General features: G+C 38.5%; 1 protein-coding gene across 2 annotated transcripts in view; it reads right to left on the reverse strand.

Annotated features, from left to right (window-relative positions):
* LOC126198256 (zinc finger protein 236-like) overlaps positions 1 to 20104 on the reverse strand; it is a 230228-nt gene that overhangs the window by 14286 nt on the left and 195838 nt on the right. For both annotated transcript variants that reach the window (XM_049934706.1, XM_049934707.1), the window contains exons 22-24: positions 17604 to 17733; positions 17308 to 17420; positions 9289 to 9553 (exon numbers count right to left, since the gene is read on the reverse strand). In XM_049934706.1, coding sequence (XP_049790663.1) covers positions 9289 to 9553; positions 17308 to 17420; positions 17604 to 17733 — 508 coding nt within the window. The remainder of the gene's footprint in view (positions 1 to 9288; positions 9554 to 17307; positions 17421 to 17603; positions 17734 to 20104) is intronic.

A 20104-nucleotide genomic window follows, 5' to 3' on the forward strand; every position in this document is an offset into this window, starting at 1 on the left:
AAATCATCAAAAATTGCCATCAATTGTTCTAGATAATGCTCTTTACCATTCATTTGTCATTGACAAGGCACCTACCACAGCAAACTCAATGTAAGTGATGACCTTAAAAAGTTAGAGATTCATTCACATACTGTATTCAACTTACTTCAATAACAAAAAAGTTTACCGCATATTGAAAATTCAGTAAAAACATGAAAAAATGCATTTTCGTAAACTGTCTGTATATTTTCTAAATTATTAACATATTAAGGTAAAACTAAAATCAAAATGTAGTGTAACTCTTCCAGAACACATTTCTGCAATTTTCATACCCATAAAGTGAATAGTTTGCCTGTTTGAGTAATCTGAATGAAAGATAAGATTATGCACGTGATCTATGCAGGACATGGCAACTCTGTTCTGGTGCCTCCACATGCTCCTGCTGAAGAGTCAATCCTAAAGTAATTTTGGACACACTATACTTCTGTTATTCAACCTTACAAATCTTTATACACTGTTTTCAGCTGACAACTTCAGCCACATTGCTCAGGAGATATGATGTTAAAAAAGAGTCACTTATGATAGCTTTTTTCTAACATATGGCCTCACATTTAAGCACTGCAATCAGAGCGTAGGAACTGTTCACTACTGACCAATTGCTGTCACTCTTTGCCAACAGTGCTACTGTACGGCAGTGTGGAGGGGCATGCGACAGCACAACCAGTGTTGTAAAACTACTGTAGGCTACCGTAGACTATCACAAGTAAGTGTAGACTACAGTAGTTTTCCAAGTAGCCTTGGTCAGTCAAATCTGTAACCAAATTACCTGTATGTTCGGTGTGATGTATGCCTAGTGGGTGTTAACTCAAAATCACTTCATTTGTATTTGCTATCAATTTCTAACTAGATTCCCCTTAAAATCAGAAGTAGCTTAACTGCCTAGAAAGTGTAATCTACGGAACATTTTTGTTCTGCATAGTTATCTTCCTATCTGTCACTTAAAAGTATACAGTATTTATAGCAAAATTGAAATTATCAGTGTTTACTTCAGGTTTTATTAGAAAATTGTTGTTTGTAATGTGAAACAGAGGGACTTTGTAGTAAAAGTAATAACAAAAGACATATGTATCATATAGCACTAGAAAACGCAATCTCTCCCCCCCCCCTCCCCTCCAAAAAAAAGAAAATAAATAAATAAATAAATAAATAAAGCCGCAAAATAAAGACATGTCAAACATCCCTTCAATACTTCATTGAGCTTATATAAAAAATGTTTGTGTTATTCATAAACAACTTTTGAAACTATCAAAACAACAGGAAACTCTTGCCTATCATCATGACGATGAACTTCAGTTAAGTACAAAAAATGGCTCTGAGCACTATGGGACTTAACATCTGTGGTCATCAGTCCCCTAGAACTTAGAACTACTTAAACCTAACTAACCTAAGGACATCACACACATCCATGCCCCAGGCAGGATTTGAACCTGCGACCGTAGCGGTCACGCGGTTCCAGACTGAAGCGCCTAGAACCGCACGGCCACACCGGCCGGCAGTTAAGTACAAAATAACAACAATAATTATATAGATTTTTTTGTGTTTGTGCATATTAAGCCTAGACAGAGTTCAGTGGAACAAGCTGATGGATATTTTGAAGAGGAAAGGAGTAGATTGGACAAAGACGACTGATACAGAATCTATATTTACACCAGAAAGTAAGGATAAGTATAGGAAATGAAATGTCAGAAGAAAGCAGCATTGGACGAGGTGTTAGACAAGGTTGTTGCCTTTCCCCACCGCTGTTTAATGTATATCTTGAAGAGATTATTATGAAAGGCTTAGATGGGAAAAGAGGAATATGTATTGGTGGAAAGAGAATAGAATGTATAACATTTGCCGAAGACATGGTATTAGTGGCAGAAAGTGAGCGGACAGTGAATAACATGCTGAAAGATCTGAATGAAGCTTGTGTGGAATATGGGATGCAAATAAACACAGCAAAAACAAAGAGTATGGTTATCAGTACAAGAAGCAGACGGTCCAATATTAAAATAGGACAATCTACCATTAGCCAGGTAAGTGCATTTAAATATCTTGGAAGCACAATAACTGAAGACTTGAGATGTCACCAGGAGGTGAAACCTTGAACTGCAATAGCGAAGGAGGCATTCAACAGAAAGAGGAGACTCTTATGTGGAAAATTAGATAAAGGACTAAGGAAAAGGCTTGGCAAATGTTTTGTCTGGAGTGGGGCACTATATGGGGCCACACACCGTCAGGTGGCTTGCGGAGTATGGATGTAGATGTAAAAACATGGACGCTGAGACAGGAGGATGAAAAAAGGTTAGAAGCATTTGAGATGTGGATGTGGAGGAGAATGCAGAGAATAAGCTGGATGGAAAGAGTGAGTAATGAAAGAATATTGGAAAGGGTTGGTGAGAGAAGATGTCTGCTGAAGGTTGTAAGAGAAAGGAAAAAGAACTGGTTGGAACAATCACTGAGAACGGAGTGCTTGCTAGCAAATGCTTTGGAAGGATTGGTTTGTGGGAGAAGACTGAGAGGAAGAAGGAGATACAAGATGATAGACGACATAAAGGGAAGAGGAAATTATGCAGACCTGAAGAGGATGACAGAAGACCGGACAGCCTGGAGAACTACCATGTGAAAACCTGCCTTTTGGCAGAACACTGATGATGATGATGCGCATATTAATTACACTTGCATCAAAAGTAATTGCTTTGGTGACATAAAAGTGCAGAAGTTGTACTATCAACTAATTTTTACTAATTATAAAATGTATTTTGTATGGGTATAAAATACACAGTGGACTAAAACTGAACGATATGTGATTATAATTATGTGCAAAACAAACAAAAAACAAATAGAAGTCACCTTCTTCCAGTTTCTCTCTCACACATTCATTTATGCTTTTCCCTACCAATGCTACTAATACTAAAAGTAATCCTACCATTTACTATGCCATTTACAAACTGTACCAAAATACCGAACAGTAGAGTTGGCAGAGTGCAACTTCATGAACTACGTTCACCCAGACATTAATGTCAGATAGCAAACACCCCTTCAAGTGAAACTTCCTGGCAGATTAAAACTGTGTGCCCGACCGAGACTCGAACTCGGGAAGGTAGGAGATGAGGTACTGGCAGAAGTAGAGCTGTGAGGACCGGGCGTGAGTCGTGCTTCGGTAGCTCGGATGGTAGAGCACTTGCCCGCGAAAGGCAAAGGTCCCGAGTTCGAGTCTCGGTCGGGCACACAGTTTTAATCTGCCAGGAAGTTTCATATCAGCGCACACTCCGCTGCAGAGTGAAAATCTAATTCTGGAAACCCCTTCAAGTAACTGCTGTGTTGTTCTCTGAGGTCTCGATCACACCATCTTAGCATACATTTACAAAGGGAAATTTTTGGTAGTATCAGCAATATAATCTGGAGCCTCTAAGTCAGTCATCCTCAAAGTGGGATGAGCGTCCCACTCTTACACGTGACGCATAGAGTAATAGAGGGGGCGGTACCAGCTTTCAGTGAAATATTTATACAGTGGAACCTCACTCAACAAGCAACTCCCAAAAAGCACAATTTGCAAAATGATCAAAACAAATTGTAAACAAGTGACTCACTTAATGAGCAATGTTTCACATAACGAGTGACGACGATTTAGTGTGACGTCACCAGCCCTTCGTACATGGTGGGGAAAATGTTAAACAACATGAACATTTTTCATTGTTGGCAGTGGCATACGAACAATGTCTTTAGTATGTACTGCAGTCTGGGTTCAGCGTTCTTTCTGCTACCATTTTTGTGCAGCTTGTCATCCAGTCCAGCCCACTTGGGCTCAGATTTTGGATGAAAAATGACTTTTAATACTGTACTACTTGGCCGACATTTTTGAGAAACTGAATGATCTTAATGTATCACTTCAAGGCCAAAATAGTAATATCATCTTTCTAAACAAGAAAGAGGAAACTTGGACAGAAGCAGAAGGATACCAGTGAGATATTTTCTTGTCTGAATGATTTCGTGGAAGGAAATAGGAAATAAGTCAGATGTAGGTAAAAGTAATAGAATTGGCATACTATATCTCGAAAACCTTTGTCAACAATTCAAGAATAAATTTCCAGAACCTTCAATCTGTTCAATATGATCCACTTAGCAACAGTAGAACAGGAGGAGCTAATAGAACTCCCAAGTGACAGAACACTTCAAACTGAGTTTAAATTGAAGTCTTGTGAAAATATTTGGGTGCAGACTCGGAATGACTATCCCACTTTAGCAAGAAGAGCAGCAGACATATTATTACACTTTGCATCAAATTACTGGCATTAATCAAGATGAAACAATGGTCTCAACTGCAGCTGGGAGGGTACCTGTGAGTCACTGTTTCAAAGATCCAACCACAAATGGATCTGCCTTCTTCTTATGAAGAAGCACACACAGCACAATAAATGTGCAGCTGGCAAAAAAATTCAAATTTTAACAGTGTGCATTTTTGCTATTATTTATTTCCTTTTTGAATGATCAGTTTGAATATTACAGTTTTCAAATTGGCATTTAAATGCTGAATATTGTTCTATCGCTATTTGCACATCAAGTATTAACACTTTCTAAATGAATTAAATTGTAGATGGAAACACAAACTAATGAACTTTTAAAGAAAGTAGGAAAGCACATATATTTGCTCAATTCCAATAACTGCACTCATTGTTGTGGTCATTTCTAGCCTAGTTGTATTTGTCATCTTGTACCATCTTTCAATAACACAAATTTATGACAGTTAAAAAAGAAGTTTACCTTTGATGTGCTCAAATTATACTCATTATTATTATTATTATTATTATTATTATTATTATTATTATAGTTGCAATAATTGGACAGAAGTAAATAGATTTCACAGGTCGTTTTTGTTTCAGGTATTAGAAGTAGTGCTGAGGAAGGAAAGAAAAACAAGGAGAGGGGGCGGTTTAAATTTATTTATATTTCAGAATGGGAGCATGATGGAAAAAGTATAAGAACCCCTGCTCTAGGTCATGTTCAGTCAGACATGCGGAATGCTCAACTTTGGAAGCAAAAACAAACATTATTACCCAGTGAGAACTGAAATGACAATCATGACTGTATACATGCACATTAAGTTTTAAAGCCAGGGAAAGTATTTTTGAATTAATCAACATTTTGATGCACAACAGCCAGGTTCTCTACTGCAGAGCCAAAAAGACTGGTACACCTGCCTAATATTGTATAGGGCCCCCCGTGAGCATGCAGAAGTGCCGCAACATGACGTGGCATGGGCTTGACTAATAATGGGTGAAGTAATACGAGAGTGAACTGACACCATGAATCCTGCACGGCTGTCCATAAATCCACAAGAGTATGAGGGGGTGGAGATCTCTTCTGAACAACACATTGCAAGGCATCCCAGATATGCTCAATAATGTTCACGTCTGGGGAGTTTGGTGGCCAGCAGAAGTGTTGAGACTCAGAAGAGTGTTCCTGGAGCCACTCTGAAGCAATTCTGGATGTGTGGGGTGTCACATTGTCCTGCTGAAATTGCGCAAGTCTTATCAGAATGCACAATGGACATGAATGGATGCAGGTGATCAGACAGGATGCTTATGTACATTTCACCTGTCAGAGTCGTATCTAGACGTAACAGCAGTCCCATATCACTCCAACTGCACACACGCCACACCATTACACAGCCTCCACCAGTTTGAACAGTCCCCTGCTGGGGTCCATGGATACATGAGGTTGTCACCATACCCATACATGTCCGTCCGCTTGATAAAATTTGAAATGAGACTCATCCTACCAGGCAACATGTTTCCAGTCATCAACAGTCCAATGTCGATGTTGATAGACCCAGGCAAGGTGTAAAGCTTTGTGTCATGCAGTCATCCAGTGTACACGAGTGGGCCATCGGCTCTGAACGCCCATATCGATGATATTTCATTGAATGGGTCGCACGCTGACACTTGTTGATGGTCCAGCATTGAAATATGCAGCAACTTGTGGAAAGGTTGCACTTTTGTCATGCTGAACTATTCTCTTCTGTTGTCATTGGCCTCGTTCTTGCAGGATCTTTTCCCGACTGCAGCGATGTCAGAGATTTGATGTTTTACTGGGTTCCTGATATTCAAAATATACTCATGAAATTGTTGTACGAGAAAATCCCCACCTCCTCGCTACCTCAGAGAAGCTGTGTCCCATTGCTTGTGTGCCGACTAACACCACATTTAAACTCACTTAAATCTTGATAACCTGCCATTTTAGCAGCAGTAACCGATCTAACAACTGCACCAAACACTTGTTGTCTTATGTAGGCACTGCCGACTGCAGTGCTGTATTCTGCCAGTTTATGTATCTCTGCATTTGAATACACATGTCTACACCAGTTTCTTTGGCACTTCAGTGTATTTTCAGTATGAAGGCACTACAAAACTGACATCACTGTTCTGATCCACATTTAGATCCTCACCCTTCCTAACTGCCCTTCTCTCAGTGTTTTAAATTGGAATTATACAAAATTAGTTATACTCTGTACCATGGGACAAAATATCTCTGTGGGTTTACTATGTGCCATCTTTACCAATTCTGTCCTTTTCACCTTTCCTCCTGTCTCTTTTTGTCATGTCCTCACAGTATCTTGAACAACTGTTCTCATCAGGTATTTCAAGTTTTTTTTTTACAGGGTGTAAGAAAAAGGACAAACTTTAGGAGCGGGTTCCTTATACAGATAAGTAAAAAAAAAAAAAAGTCTTCTAAACAAGGGGTCTAAATGTATACTTTACGAGCTTTGAGCATTTGTTCACCTTCACTAGTGTGAAACAGATCTCTTTTACTGAAGAAGTGTTCATAGCTCTCAAAGTATGCATTTTAGAGCCCTTGTTTACTAGACTTTCGTCTTGTTCTGGTGTAAGGAACTGGTCCCTGAAGTCTGTGTTTTTTTGGAACACCTTGTATATTCACTGTATTCCCTTTTGAGATATTATTCTTATCCTCTCTTCTCTCTCTACTCATAACGACCGATTAATCTGGAGATGACTATGACTCATTCATTACGCGCAGCCTTTTCTGGTCTCCAAATTTTAGACTTTTCTTTGATACAAGTTACAAGAAAATATCCTTCATTCTGGTACAGAGGCGGTAATGCTATACAGTATCAGGTGCAAACACACTAAAATGAACATTATTACAACAAGTTAATGATTTGTTACTCGCATCACATTTGCTTTGATACAAGTTACAAGTAAAATATCCTTCATTCTGGTTTCAGCATTTTCCAACTTGCCATTTCCCAATATATTAATGTGAGATAGCCAAGATTAAATAACGAAGGATAAGACATTGATTGTGTAGAACGTATCACCTCAACAAGAACTATGAAAATGGTTGCTTGCAACAACTATCTTTCCCCTTAATATTTTATACCCAGCAGCATTTGCTGTAAAGTGGGCTGCTGTTGATTACCTTCCCAATTCTACCCCTTTGCCCTTGTTGTTGACAATATAACATAACAATATTCAACACTTGTGTCATCACAGCCTACCTTAAACTATTTCACCCCACACCAAGAGAAACAATTATTAAATTACAGCATCTAGTATGCTTAAGAGAAATAATACTTAATTTTATTCTATGTAATGCAACAGCATATGAACTTTGTAACTATTATCAAGATAAATAAATAAACTTAATAATGTTAAAATACTATATAGAGACTTGAACTAGTGTGAAAAGCTCTCTTGTCTCTTGCTCTTGGGTTCTGGTCTCTCTTGTCTTGCACTTTTGCTATCTTACTCGCACTTGTTATCTTATGCTATTACCTCCGTTATTGTTACAAATACAGGATTGTCACTGTGCTGTACCAATCACGTAAGTGTCGTAAAACCTGTTTTATATTTTTAAAAATCTAAATAATATTTTCAAACAAAGGAAAATCCAGGATGGAATGTAACAATATCAGAGACGGAAAGTTGCTACTCACCATACAGCGGAGGTGCTGAGTCGCGATAGGCACAACAAACACACACACACACACACACACACACACACACACACACACACACACACACACGAAAGCGCAACTTGCACACACATCTGCAGTCTCAGAAAACAGTGTAGTTTCAGCTCTCTGAGGCAGCAGATGTGTGTGCAAGTTGCGCTTGTGTGAGTGTGTGTGCGCGTGTGTGTATGTGTGTCTACTGCTGACAAAGGACTTAATGGCCGAAAGCTATGATTGTGTGAATCTTTTTATTGTGCCTATCGCGACTCAGCACCTCCGCTATATGGTGAGTAGCAACTTTCCTTCTCTCGTATTGTTAAATAATATTTTCTGTGTATACCATGTTTTTTAACAACCCTTTCAATTAAAAGTATAAGAAAGTAAACTATTTAAATAAGGAGACTTTCGTTTGGTTCATGATCTTTTTACAAGTCATTCTGTTTGTCATTTCCACTTACTTGTGACACTCGTTAGAACCTGCTATGATATTTATTTTTCAAATTCCAATAACCTTTCTGGATAATGTGTTCTTATAGTATTGCTGCCAACCATAGGATTTTCAATCGATCATTTACGTAATTTCAAAACAGAGGCAGTAATGCTTCACAGTATCAGGTATAAACACACTAAAATGAACATTACTACAACAAGTTAATGATTTGTTAGTCGCATCACATTGTTATCACCCGTTTATTCTGTTCTGCTGCAATTTTTTTTAACCAGTTCACTTTCATTGATAGATTCAGATTGACTCCCAATTTTTTCTTATATTTCAATACTAGTAGATAAATAAAATCCTTATTCCAACAGCTAATTCATCTGTCATCTTTCTTATGGGACAATGAAGTTGCTGGTGTCTATCACACATCAATATTTTCCATCACATATCAATTTTTTCTATCTTTCTTTTCTCTTTAAATTGCTACTTTTTGTTTTGTTTAGAGAGAACCACTGGTAAGAAAATAACAAGATTTTTGAAATGTGAGGTGATTACAAGGTTGTCATTCTACATGACAATTCAGTTCTCCATATCTAAAAACAGCAAAAATTATTACGTCTTCATGATTTGGCCTACACCGAACAGTTAAACTTGGAAAAAAGCCAAACATTCAATTACATAAAATAAATTTTAAGATGAAACTTTGACATTTCTGACCAGGCAACAATCTAAAGAGTTTTTATTTCTGAATTCACAGCTAGCAAATTGTAATCTAAATGATAAAGTCATATGTTTCTTAGTTTCATCAGAGTGTTAAATATAAATTTACCATTTAAATTTTAAATTTAAATATTACCTTTATTTCACTAATTCGATCCCTTTCAGCAGCTGATGCTATTAGCACCCTCTCCGACACTGAACCAGCCTGTTCCAGTGGCCGCTGTGCCAGGACCTGGGTTTCTTCAGCACTTAAGCGAATAACTGATGCTCTCTGTCGACCTCTTAGAACACGTTCTCCATTTCCCCTGCCTGCTCTTTCACTTGCTGTATGCGTTCTTAAATGCCGGCGCATATGTGCAGCAGAATGAAATTGCATGTCGCAGACACTGCACTGGAAAGGCCTACAAAAATTAACTAAATTAACTATATGAAGATAACAGAGTAATCTTTATACATAAGAAAATAGGAACATCAAACCAACAGTAATAGTAGGAACGCATGACTGCACACATTTGAATTTAGAATGGTTGGCTTACTTTTGTTGTTTACAGCAATCATACATAATGCATTGAGTGTTTTCAGAAAATTAACAAGACAATGTCTTAATAAAAGGCCAGTTGTACAAGCAGCAGCTCAATTATAATTTTCTCATCATCTGTAGACACTGTTAAATTCAGCCTCTGACATTTTGTGCTTGCTTTATTATCTTCGACTCCTACAGAAGAGGGGTGCTTCTCCCATTGGTACTGAAGGTTTTTGCAAGTTATTATGATTGGAAAATTTCTTATTCAGTATATGTGACTCACCCATCTGCTGTGACTTTCTTGACACTACCCAAATCAACCTTTTCTTTTGCGATTACGTAAGGAACTGTACATATCTTACAAATGTGGAACATCATTCCTTTTGTGCTTCTTTTATGTCAGCAATAATAACTACTACAGAAATGATGGTACCTACGACCAGCTTAGAGACCGAAGTGATGACACTTTCTGCAGCACCTGACCATCATTTTGCAGGACAATGCTCAAGCACGTACAGTGCAAGCTGTTACTGATTTGTTTGACTGATGGAGCTGCTAAGTGACACACTCCCCTGACTTAAGACTACTTGAATTCAACTTGATTTCTAAACTGAAGGAAACATTTCACGGCATTCACTTCAGAACTGCTACAAATTCGTCGGGCAATAGACCGCGCCGCTCGAACTGTCAACACAACTGGCACTGCTAAGAGTACCCTACGACTTCCACATTGCTGGCAACGGGTTATACACAATGCTGGTGACCACTTTGAAGGTCAGTAAAACTATGAAACACATATCTATTATGTACTAACTGTAAATAAATAGTTGCCACTATTAAAGTTCCAACCCTTGTATAGTGGAAGGAGAGAAGGTAACAATTCACCATATAGCTGATGCGTGAAGTAGTCAATAGGCACATAAACATTACTGCCAAGTTTTTTGAAAAATCCTCCTCCAAAACTAACATCACCTGTATGACTACATTGTCCCATCTGATGACATTTGTACTGGCATGTGGCTTTACTGGTGTGAAGGGTTGTATTGGGTGGAGTGGGCAATGTTAGGAATGAGGCACAGATTGGGAGGATGGTTGGAGGAAAGGGTAGATGATGACTAGGAGGGAGAGGTAGCATGCACACAGGATAGGATTGTGACGGGTGACCACACGGTGGCATAGACAGGGGATGATGTGTGTGGTGCACAATAACGCAGTGGAGTGGCTTGAGAGGGGAGATAGAAGAGAGGAATGGCACACCCCACTAGGAAAGGAGTGAGTGTAGATTGTATGAAGTAGTGGTTGTGGTGGTGGTGGTGGTGGTGGTGGTGGTGGTGGTGGTGGTGGTGGTGGGGGGGGGGGGCATGGGGACAGAAGTGGAGGAGTGGATCCAGATAATAGGGAATGCAAAGCAGCCATTAAATACCAGCTTTTTTTGCTCAGCAGTGTGTTCCACCATAGTGTGGTTAATACTGATCATTGCCACAGTATGGTGGTAGCCATTCATTTGATTGGAGACACTTGGTTGGTGGTCATAACACCTCCCCCCCCCCCCCCACAATAGACACAAAAAGCATGCAGAAGTGACTAGAATGGGATGTGCTGAATGAGTGCCTGTGACAGGTTTTGCAGCTGGATGTTTCGCAGGCCTATGGCCATGTGGCAAGGGGTTGGGGGTAGGTGTAGCATAGGGAAGGATCAGGATATTTTGTAGATTGACTGGGCAGTGAAGCACCACTTTGGGAGGTGTGGGAAGTTTTGTGGGGGGAATGTCTCATTTCCAGTAATGGTAAGTATCTGAACCTGTGATGAATTATATGGTTAAGTTATTGCAGGTCTGGGGAGATACTGGATGTTTAGGGGGACTGGGGTGAGTAGCTTCTTTGCAGCAGTTGTGTCATTCATGGATGGCCAGACTATGTGAGAGTGATCTCTTAGTGTGGAAGTAATGGCTGCTATAAAAAAATAGAGGTACAGTTTATGGTCTGTGGACGTGATACAGATGGAGGTTTTTATGGAATCACCAGAGGAGAACCAGGGGAAGTGGTGGATTGGCGGTGGTCAGGTTTTGGAGTAAAAAGGATAGTGTCTTGGCCATGGTTCCATATCAAAGATATCATCAACAAACCTGAACCAGAGAAGTAGATTGGGATTTTGGGTAACGAGGAAGCTTTCCTCTGAAAAGACCTTAAATAGGTTGGGGTTGGTATATGACAGTGCCATGTGGGTGTTTGTGGATTTGTTTGCATATCTCCCCCTGTTTTGAAGGCACAACCTTGTGAGTGAGTACACCCACCAATAAGGTGTGCACCCCTGTTTTGAAGGCACAACCTTGTATGTGAGTATAACCACCAATAAGGTGTGCACCCAGCTGATTGACCACCACCAAACTCTGGCCGACATAGTGGCTGTACACACTGCTAAGCACAACATACTCACTTCAACGGCTGCTTCACAGACTATACCATTTGGATCCTTCCCTCCCAGTTTTTTTCTGAATTATGTAGGTGGGACTTGCTTTTACAATATATCTGCAAGTCTTCTGGCCTCAATCTTGTTTAGCCACTGTAGGTCGCCATCCTCCACACCCGCCCCCTTGCCCTCCATTTCACTAATTCTACACTCACACCATCTCCTCCACAGTCTCCATCTTCCTATGTTCTACTCCCCCTCCCAATTCACATCATTGAGTGTCATGCACAACTCCCCCTGCCAGTGCCACAGTGAGCTAATCAGTGCCACATTCGCCTCATGTACTTCTATCTATCATTCCCATCTGTCAGCCACTATTTTCCCCAAACCTCTAACACACACTGTGTATCCTTCCTCTTCTTATCCACTTCACTCCATACAACCCCACACTCCAGTTGATCTACAGTGTAGATGTAATACAGTTGCACAGATGTAGTCTGTTGGTTATGAAGGAGGATTCATCCTGAAGTTTGCGATGTTCTCAGTTTTGTACATTTGTAGACTTCCACAGCTGGTGGAAGTTCTTAGTATTAGACTGTGTCATTATAAAATCCTAAAGCAACTGAATTTCTGATGTTTTGACAAACTTTGCAGCAGTCCTCTCCACGGCAGTTAACTGCCCTAAAGAGGACAGCTGCAGAGTTGATCACAACATTGGCAATTCAGTTGCTGTGTGTTGCTTGATGGTCACGTCAATTAAATATCTAGGCATAATACTGCATAATGGTACAAAATGAAGTGGGCATGTAATGACTGTACTAGGGAAGGCCAATGGTTGACCTCTGTTTATTGGGAGAATTTTAGGAAAGCAGATAAAAATTCACTTTATGCCCTCCTGAGAGAGAACTTTCACTCCTTCCAATTTAACAATGTACCAGTAAGTGTAGACGAGATGTGGCTTGAGTTCAAGAAAATAGTATCGACAGCAGTTGAGAGATTTATACCAAATAAATTAATGAATGACAGAGCTGATCTCCCTTGGTACACAGCATGAGTCAGAATACTATTGCAGAAACAACAAAAAATGCATGCAAAATTTAAACAAGTGCAAAATCTTCGAGACTGGCGATCTTTTACAGAAGCTTGAAATTTGGCGCGGACTTTGATGTGAGGTGCTTAAAATAGTTTCCACAACAAAACTTTGTCCCGAAACCTGGCAGAAAATTCTGAGAGATTCTGGGTGTATGTAAAGTATGCTAGCGGCAAGACACAATCAATGCCTTCTCTGTATGAGAGCAATGGAAATATTATCAACAACAGTGCTGCTAAAGCAGAGTTACGAAACACAGCCTTCTGAAATTCATTCACCAAAGATGACGATGTAAATATTCTAGAATTCAAATCAAGAACAACTGCCAACATTTGTAACTTACAAGTAGATATCCTTGGAGTAGTGAAGAAACTTAAATCACTTAAGAAGAGCAAATCTTCCGGACCAGACTGTGTACCAATTAGGTTCCTTTCGGAGTATGCACCATACTTAACAACCATATACAACAGCTCGCACAGTGAAAGATCTGTACCCAAAGACTCTAAAGCTGTACAGGTCACACCAATATTCAAGAAAGGCAGTATGAGTAATCCACAAAATTACAGGTCCATATTATTAACGTCGATATTTTGGAACATATATCATGTTCAAGCATCATGCATTGCCTTGAAGCGAACAGTCTATTGACACACAGTGAAGAGGGACTTAACACAACACCATTCTCATGAAACATATCTAGCTCTTTACTCACATGAAGTACTGAGTGCTCTTCACAAGGGATTCCATATTTCTAGATTCCCTGAAGGCTTTTGACACTGTACCTTGTAAACGACTTGTAATCAAATTGCGAGCTTATGGAATACTGTCTCAGTCATTTGACCGGATTCATCATATCCTGTTATAGATTTCACAGTATGTAGTAACTGACATAAAGTCATCAAGTAACACAGAAGTGATTTCTGGAATCCCCAAGGTAGTGTTATAAGCTTTCTGCTGTTCCTTACATAGATAAATGATTCAGAAGACAATCCGAGCAGCCATCTTAGCTTGTTTCCAGATGATGCTGTCATTTGTCATCTAGTTAAGTCATCAGAGGATCAAAACAAATCGCAAAACCATTTACAAAAGATACCTGTATGATGTGAAAATTGACAAATGACCCTAAATAATGAAAAGTATGAGGCCATCCATATGAGTGCTGAAAGGAATACATTAAAGTTCGGTAACATGATAAATCAGTCAAATCTAAAGACAATTAATGAAACTAAATACCCAGGAATTACAATTATGAACAACTTATTGTTACATTCTATCTTGGATTTTACATTGTTTTGTAATGGAACTGACAAATAGACCTAATTTTGTCATATTATACACTGATTAAAGTTGTGTTAAAAAGCATTTGTTTAAAATGATATTAGGATAGGTGTTATGATCAATAATTGACATTGAAATTGTATGTTCTTTGTCGTTATGGCTGTGATCTTTGGTGAGCAATACGTTTTCGGCCACTTGAGCTCTGGCGCAGTTGAGTGTAGTTGTATTCAAGTTCTGGCAATTAATTTGGTATCTTTTTTTTTTGTGGTGGAATGCTGCATCATGATTCTCTTGCACCCAGAGCAGCAAAGCAATCATCGCCTAGACAACATAGACTCAGCAGCATCAACAGAGGAGACATCATGGCCAGCTCTATAAAGTACAATACAGCCATTAGCCACAATGTAAAGGTGTCTTTATGGAGATAACTTTTGCAGCGTAGTAGAGAGGGTCCATGATAAGTTTAACTATGAACAACTTAAATGGGAAAGAACACAAAGAAAATTTTACGGGAAAGGCAAACCAATGACTGTGTTTTATTGGCAGAACACTTAGATGACGCAACAGATCTGCTAATGAGACTGCCTACATTACGCTTGTCCATTTTCTTTTGGCGTACTGCTGCATGCTGGGATGCTTACCAGACAGGATTAATGGAGTACAGCAAGAAAGTTCAAAGAAGGGCAGCACATTTTGTATTATCGAGAAATAGGAGAGTTTGTGTCACTAACACGATACAAGATCTGGGATGGATGTCATTAAAACAAAGGCGTTTTTTATTATGGAGAAACCTTCTCATGAAAATTCGATCACCAACTTTCTCCACTGAATGTAAAAATGTTTTAGTGATGCTGACCTACACAGGGAGAAACGATGATCATTATAAAATACAGGAAATCAGAGCTTGCATGGAAAGATATAGGTGTTTGTTTTTCTGCATGCTGTTCGAGATTGGAATTAAAGAAAATTAAATAATAGACAACTACTGTGAAGGTGGTTTGATGAACCTTCTGTCAGGCACTTAAGTGCGATTTGCAGAGTATCCATGTAGATGTAGATACAGACATCTGTCAGGACGACCAGGTATATGTAGATACAGACATCTGTCAAGAAGACCAGGTATGTAACACTAGTGCTACACATTCCTGAGTACTGCTCGAGGCTGGATTAAATGAAGTCATTGAAACAATTCCGAGGCGGGCACCTAGATTTGTTACTAGTAGGTTCGATCATTAAACAAGAATTGTGATGCTTCGGAAACTCAAATGGGAATTCCTGAAGGGAAGGCGGTGATCTTTTTGAGGAACACCACTGACAAAAATTAGAGAACTGGCATCTGAAGGTGACTACAGAACAATTCTACTGCCACCAACAAACATTTAGCATAAGCGCCAAGAAGATAAAGAGAAATTAGGGCTCATACGGAGGCATGTAGACAGTCATTTTTCTCTTGCTCTGTTTGTGAGTGGAACAGAAAAGGAACTGACTATTAATGGCAGAAGGTGGCCTCAGCCATGCACCATACAGTAGTTTGTGGAGTGTGTACGTAGATGCAGATGATAGTGATAGAAATGGGAGTTCCTTGGCCAATCATTTGGATAAAGTAACATTTTCGGCACTGGTCAGGCGATGCATGAGCCATTTATGTTAGCACAGCTTTGTGGCAGTGGTTGGCACAAAGGAAAGAGTGCAGAACGGTAATCTGAAGGTTGAAGGATCGTGTCTCTATGCAGGAACTCTACTTTTATTTTCAATTTTTATGTTACTTATTATGCGAATGAACTGAAATTATGTTGAATATACTGTACTTACTAATTTTTCCATAAAAATCAAAGAAAAATATTGGACTGAGGATTCAGAAAGCAGTCTGTGAGTAAGAGGCAAAATTTAATTACTTCTTCAAAAGTCTGGGAAGCTTATAACAGCCTCATACAAAAATTGTTTGACTAATATGATGAAAGCATGCAGGAGAACAAATTTAGTGTGTTAATTCTTGGGAGGAACAAACAAATCAACAATTATATGAAAAAATTATTAAAGATTAGAAGGATTTCCTTCATGCAGTGTGAAAGTTCTCCTCGAACTGCACTCCGCTAGTGCAAACTTGTGATGCCTATTTTTATCGACAGGTAAAGAATTTGATCAAAAAGCTTCAAAACTGCTGTTATCTCAGAGAAAAAGAAATCATATACTCAGGAGACAGTATCAAAATTAATGCCATTGTACATCACCAGGTACACTTACGAATATTTGGTGAAACGATACATTACGTATGGTTTGCTGCCAAACTGTTCTATGACAGCGAACTTTTGTGCAAGCTGTAAAGTAATAAAAGTATCTAATTTTACATTCAAAATTCTCAAATATGGCTTGTATTTCCTTCCTGGTAACTTATTTTCAATCCCAAGGTTTTCCCTGCTTTTCCTTTAATGCCGCTTACAAAAATATTAATAAATACAATATGCTGAGCTTTATTTTGATTTATTTGCAGCACGACATAAAAACTGAAAGTAAGAAAAAAGTTTCCACATAGGGACTGGCTCCAATGACCCTCTCATTACTTTTCTGTATTCTTTCCGCTATGCCATTCTCTGCCTTGAAACTAGAGAAACATGAATCGCTCATGGTTCGCCTGATCCATGCGAATACTATTTTTTTCCAAAATACTTTGCCATCTGGAGTTTCCCTTCTGTTCCTTTCATTTTCAGCTTAATAGCTAACGGTTTTTGCAAGTAGTGTGCTGTTACTTTGTTATAAAGTGAAAGAAGTATAACACAACAATTCAAATTGTAGTAAATCACTGAAGTAATGCATTAATTATGACAACTCAGTAATTCATGTGGACACTGACTTACCTCTCCTCTGTATGTTCCATCATGTGCTGGCAAAGTGTTGTATAATCTGGAAAGCGGTAGTTACATACTTGGCACATAAGCTCAGCTCCTTTTGTGTGGCTTTTCATATGGCCCTGAATGATAATGAAAGTGTTAGTAAGAATATGGAGGCTTGAATTAGAAACATTTGAAGTAAATTTTCGTCATTATATCAAGTTAATGAAAGAATGACTAATTATATTTGGTCAACATTTGAATATTGTAAAATGAAGACTTGAAGGTTAAAGTAAAACACAGTAATATATGTGTTAACTTACTCGAAGTGTGCAAAAATTAACATATTTTTTGTTGCATATTAAACATGCATATATTTTTCCGCCTGTATGTGTTCTCATATGCACATTGAGGTAGCTTAATTTCTTGAAAGTTCTGCCACACTGGTTACACCTGAAAAATAATAAGTCATACAGATCACTATAAAAATATTGCCCATTACCCCTCTTAAAGATTAACTGATATTTTCTACCAGTATAGTACTACAAATGCAGCAAAGAAGGCAGAATTAATTAGTAGCTACGAGCCATACTTATGTGGCTCAGATGGATAATAGCACACCTAACCAAGATCAAGTAACATTCAAGTGGTTTTTTCAACAGACTTTTACTATCCTCCTACAAATCTACATATTAGTAAGTTTAGTGACAATACACAAAAATTTCATTTGGAAAGACAACCTAAAATAAATTCATCACAAAATGCAATGAGAAATGAAGGGAAAAAAATGCATAATTGTGAAATGTAATCAAGTTCAAGGAAACCAAGATGATCCAATCAGAATGCTAACAGAGTAAACTCATTGAAGGTATGGGTAAACTAATACAGAAGTGATACATAAAGTAAGTACTCCTCCATCTAGAAATTCTCATTATTGCTGTACCGAAGTTAAATATGCAATGCATTCAAAGAGGCAAAAAAATTATTTGGTACAGGAGGAATGCACTTATAAAAATGTTTCTGTATCCAAAATACACAGTAAGATGTATAATTAGAAAAAATGGAAATGGGGCAAGGAGCATAGCAAGAAGCACATATAAAGTGCGCACGCACACACGCACGCACACACACACACACACACACACACACACACACACACACACACACACACACACACACACACACAGGCCAAGAACTGGCCCTATTGCAGGTGGCAAAGGTACAGTAGTTTTCATCTGCACACCTCACGGAAATTACATGACCAACTTAAATCAGAGTATGTGGCAAAGCACCTTATAGTCAATAAGATCTGCTACACAATACTGTCTGCTTCTTATCTTTACATGCGACAAACAGTGAAACTAACTATGCAAACTGCCAAGAGCCTGAGAGTGAGGGATTCACACATCCTCCTGGTAGTGATAGTTATGGCCCAGATGAAACACTATGGCATAACAGTGATTGCTGGTATGAGTAACATATCTAATGCATGCATGTGATGCAGAACATCTACTACACATTTCCTAAATAAGGAGAATGGAAACACCTTCCAAGATATCGTTGCAAGTGATACGATCTCAGAGCAGAAAAATTTTACACAATATTCCTAAGCTTTATAATATGATACACAGAATGATTCACTATGAACTACTAAAAATTGTTAAGACAGACTTAACACTTCATTAACCATGAAAAAGTATTTTAAAAGAAATGAGGTATTTCTGCTATACTGTCTCCCTCCGTACTACTGTAACCAAAATCTAATTAAATTGGTTTGAAACAAGTAAACAGAACCATTCAAACTCATACCAACAACTTCTCATTAAAAACTTTGAAGGTATTTGCACAAAGATACATAACAGAAGTAACTGTAGAAGACTGGGGTGAAGCACGTGCACAAATTAAAATTACTGAGAGTGAATACCAACAATGTAATGTTTTAGTTGGGAAAGGAACCTGGAAATGTTGTGATACAAGTTGAACGTGACAGTAGTTACTGGGCCACGGATGCTGTCAAATCCAACAACAAATGTGGAAGAAGTTCTAACAGTACGACATCAGAGTGTACTAACACAGGTAATAAAACCATAGTCTAAAACCTTAGGCCTTACTACAGTATTTACGATCAGATACAGTACTCAATAAGAACTAGTGATGGGCTAAACTGCGATTTTCCGATATAAGTGATTTCTGTGAATGCTACTTTTCAGTATCTGTTATTCTTAACTGTGATTTGTCGCAGTTAAGAGTCGCAGTTAAGGAACATAGGTCGTGTATCCCTCCGCCACTGCTATTTCTGCGATTTCTGCTACTTCCGCGATTTCTGCTACTTCTGCGATTTCTGTGACTTTTGCTACTTCTGCGATTTCTGTGATTCCTGCGACTTACCACCGTATGAAAAAGTTACATCTGTCAACACAGAAAATTGCATCTCAACAAAACTGTCATTGGCAAGTATGTTTTACGTTTTTTCTTCCATTGGCTTTAATTTTGTATTAAAGAAACAACTGTGAAAATATTAATAGTGTAATTAATATGTAAGTAGCCGTACAGTACCGTAATAGTTCGTATTTAGAAAATGAATTCTAACCTATTGTTATGTTCACAGGTACCTGAACTACATTTCAGTCACTCAGTAAAGTGATAACTCAAAATATCATAGTCAACAGATCTGAAGAAATTGCCACTGCGTCTTTAGACTGTTTTCGTCAGACGAGAGGTTAGTTTCGAAGCGTTTCGATGGACTTAATTACTTCAGTGAGATCGTTCTTGCAAATTTGATATTCATTATAGCAAATATTAGCAATCTACTCTGTCAATTATA

The sequence above is a fragment of the Schistocerca nitens genome, chromosome 1 (genome assembly GCF_023898315.1).
Source record: "Schistocerca nitens isolate TAMUIC-IGC-003100 chromosome 1, iqSchNite1.1, whole genome shotgun sequence".
Classification (NCBI taxonomy): domain Eukaryota; kingdom Metazoa; phylum Arthropoda; class Insecta; order Orthoptera; family Acrididae; genus Schistocerca; species Schistocerca nitens.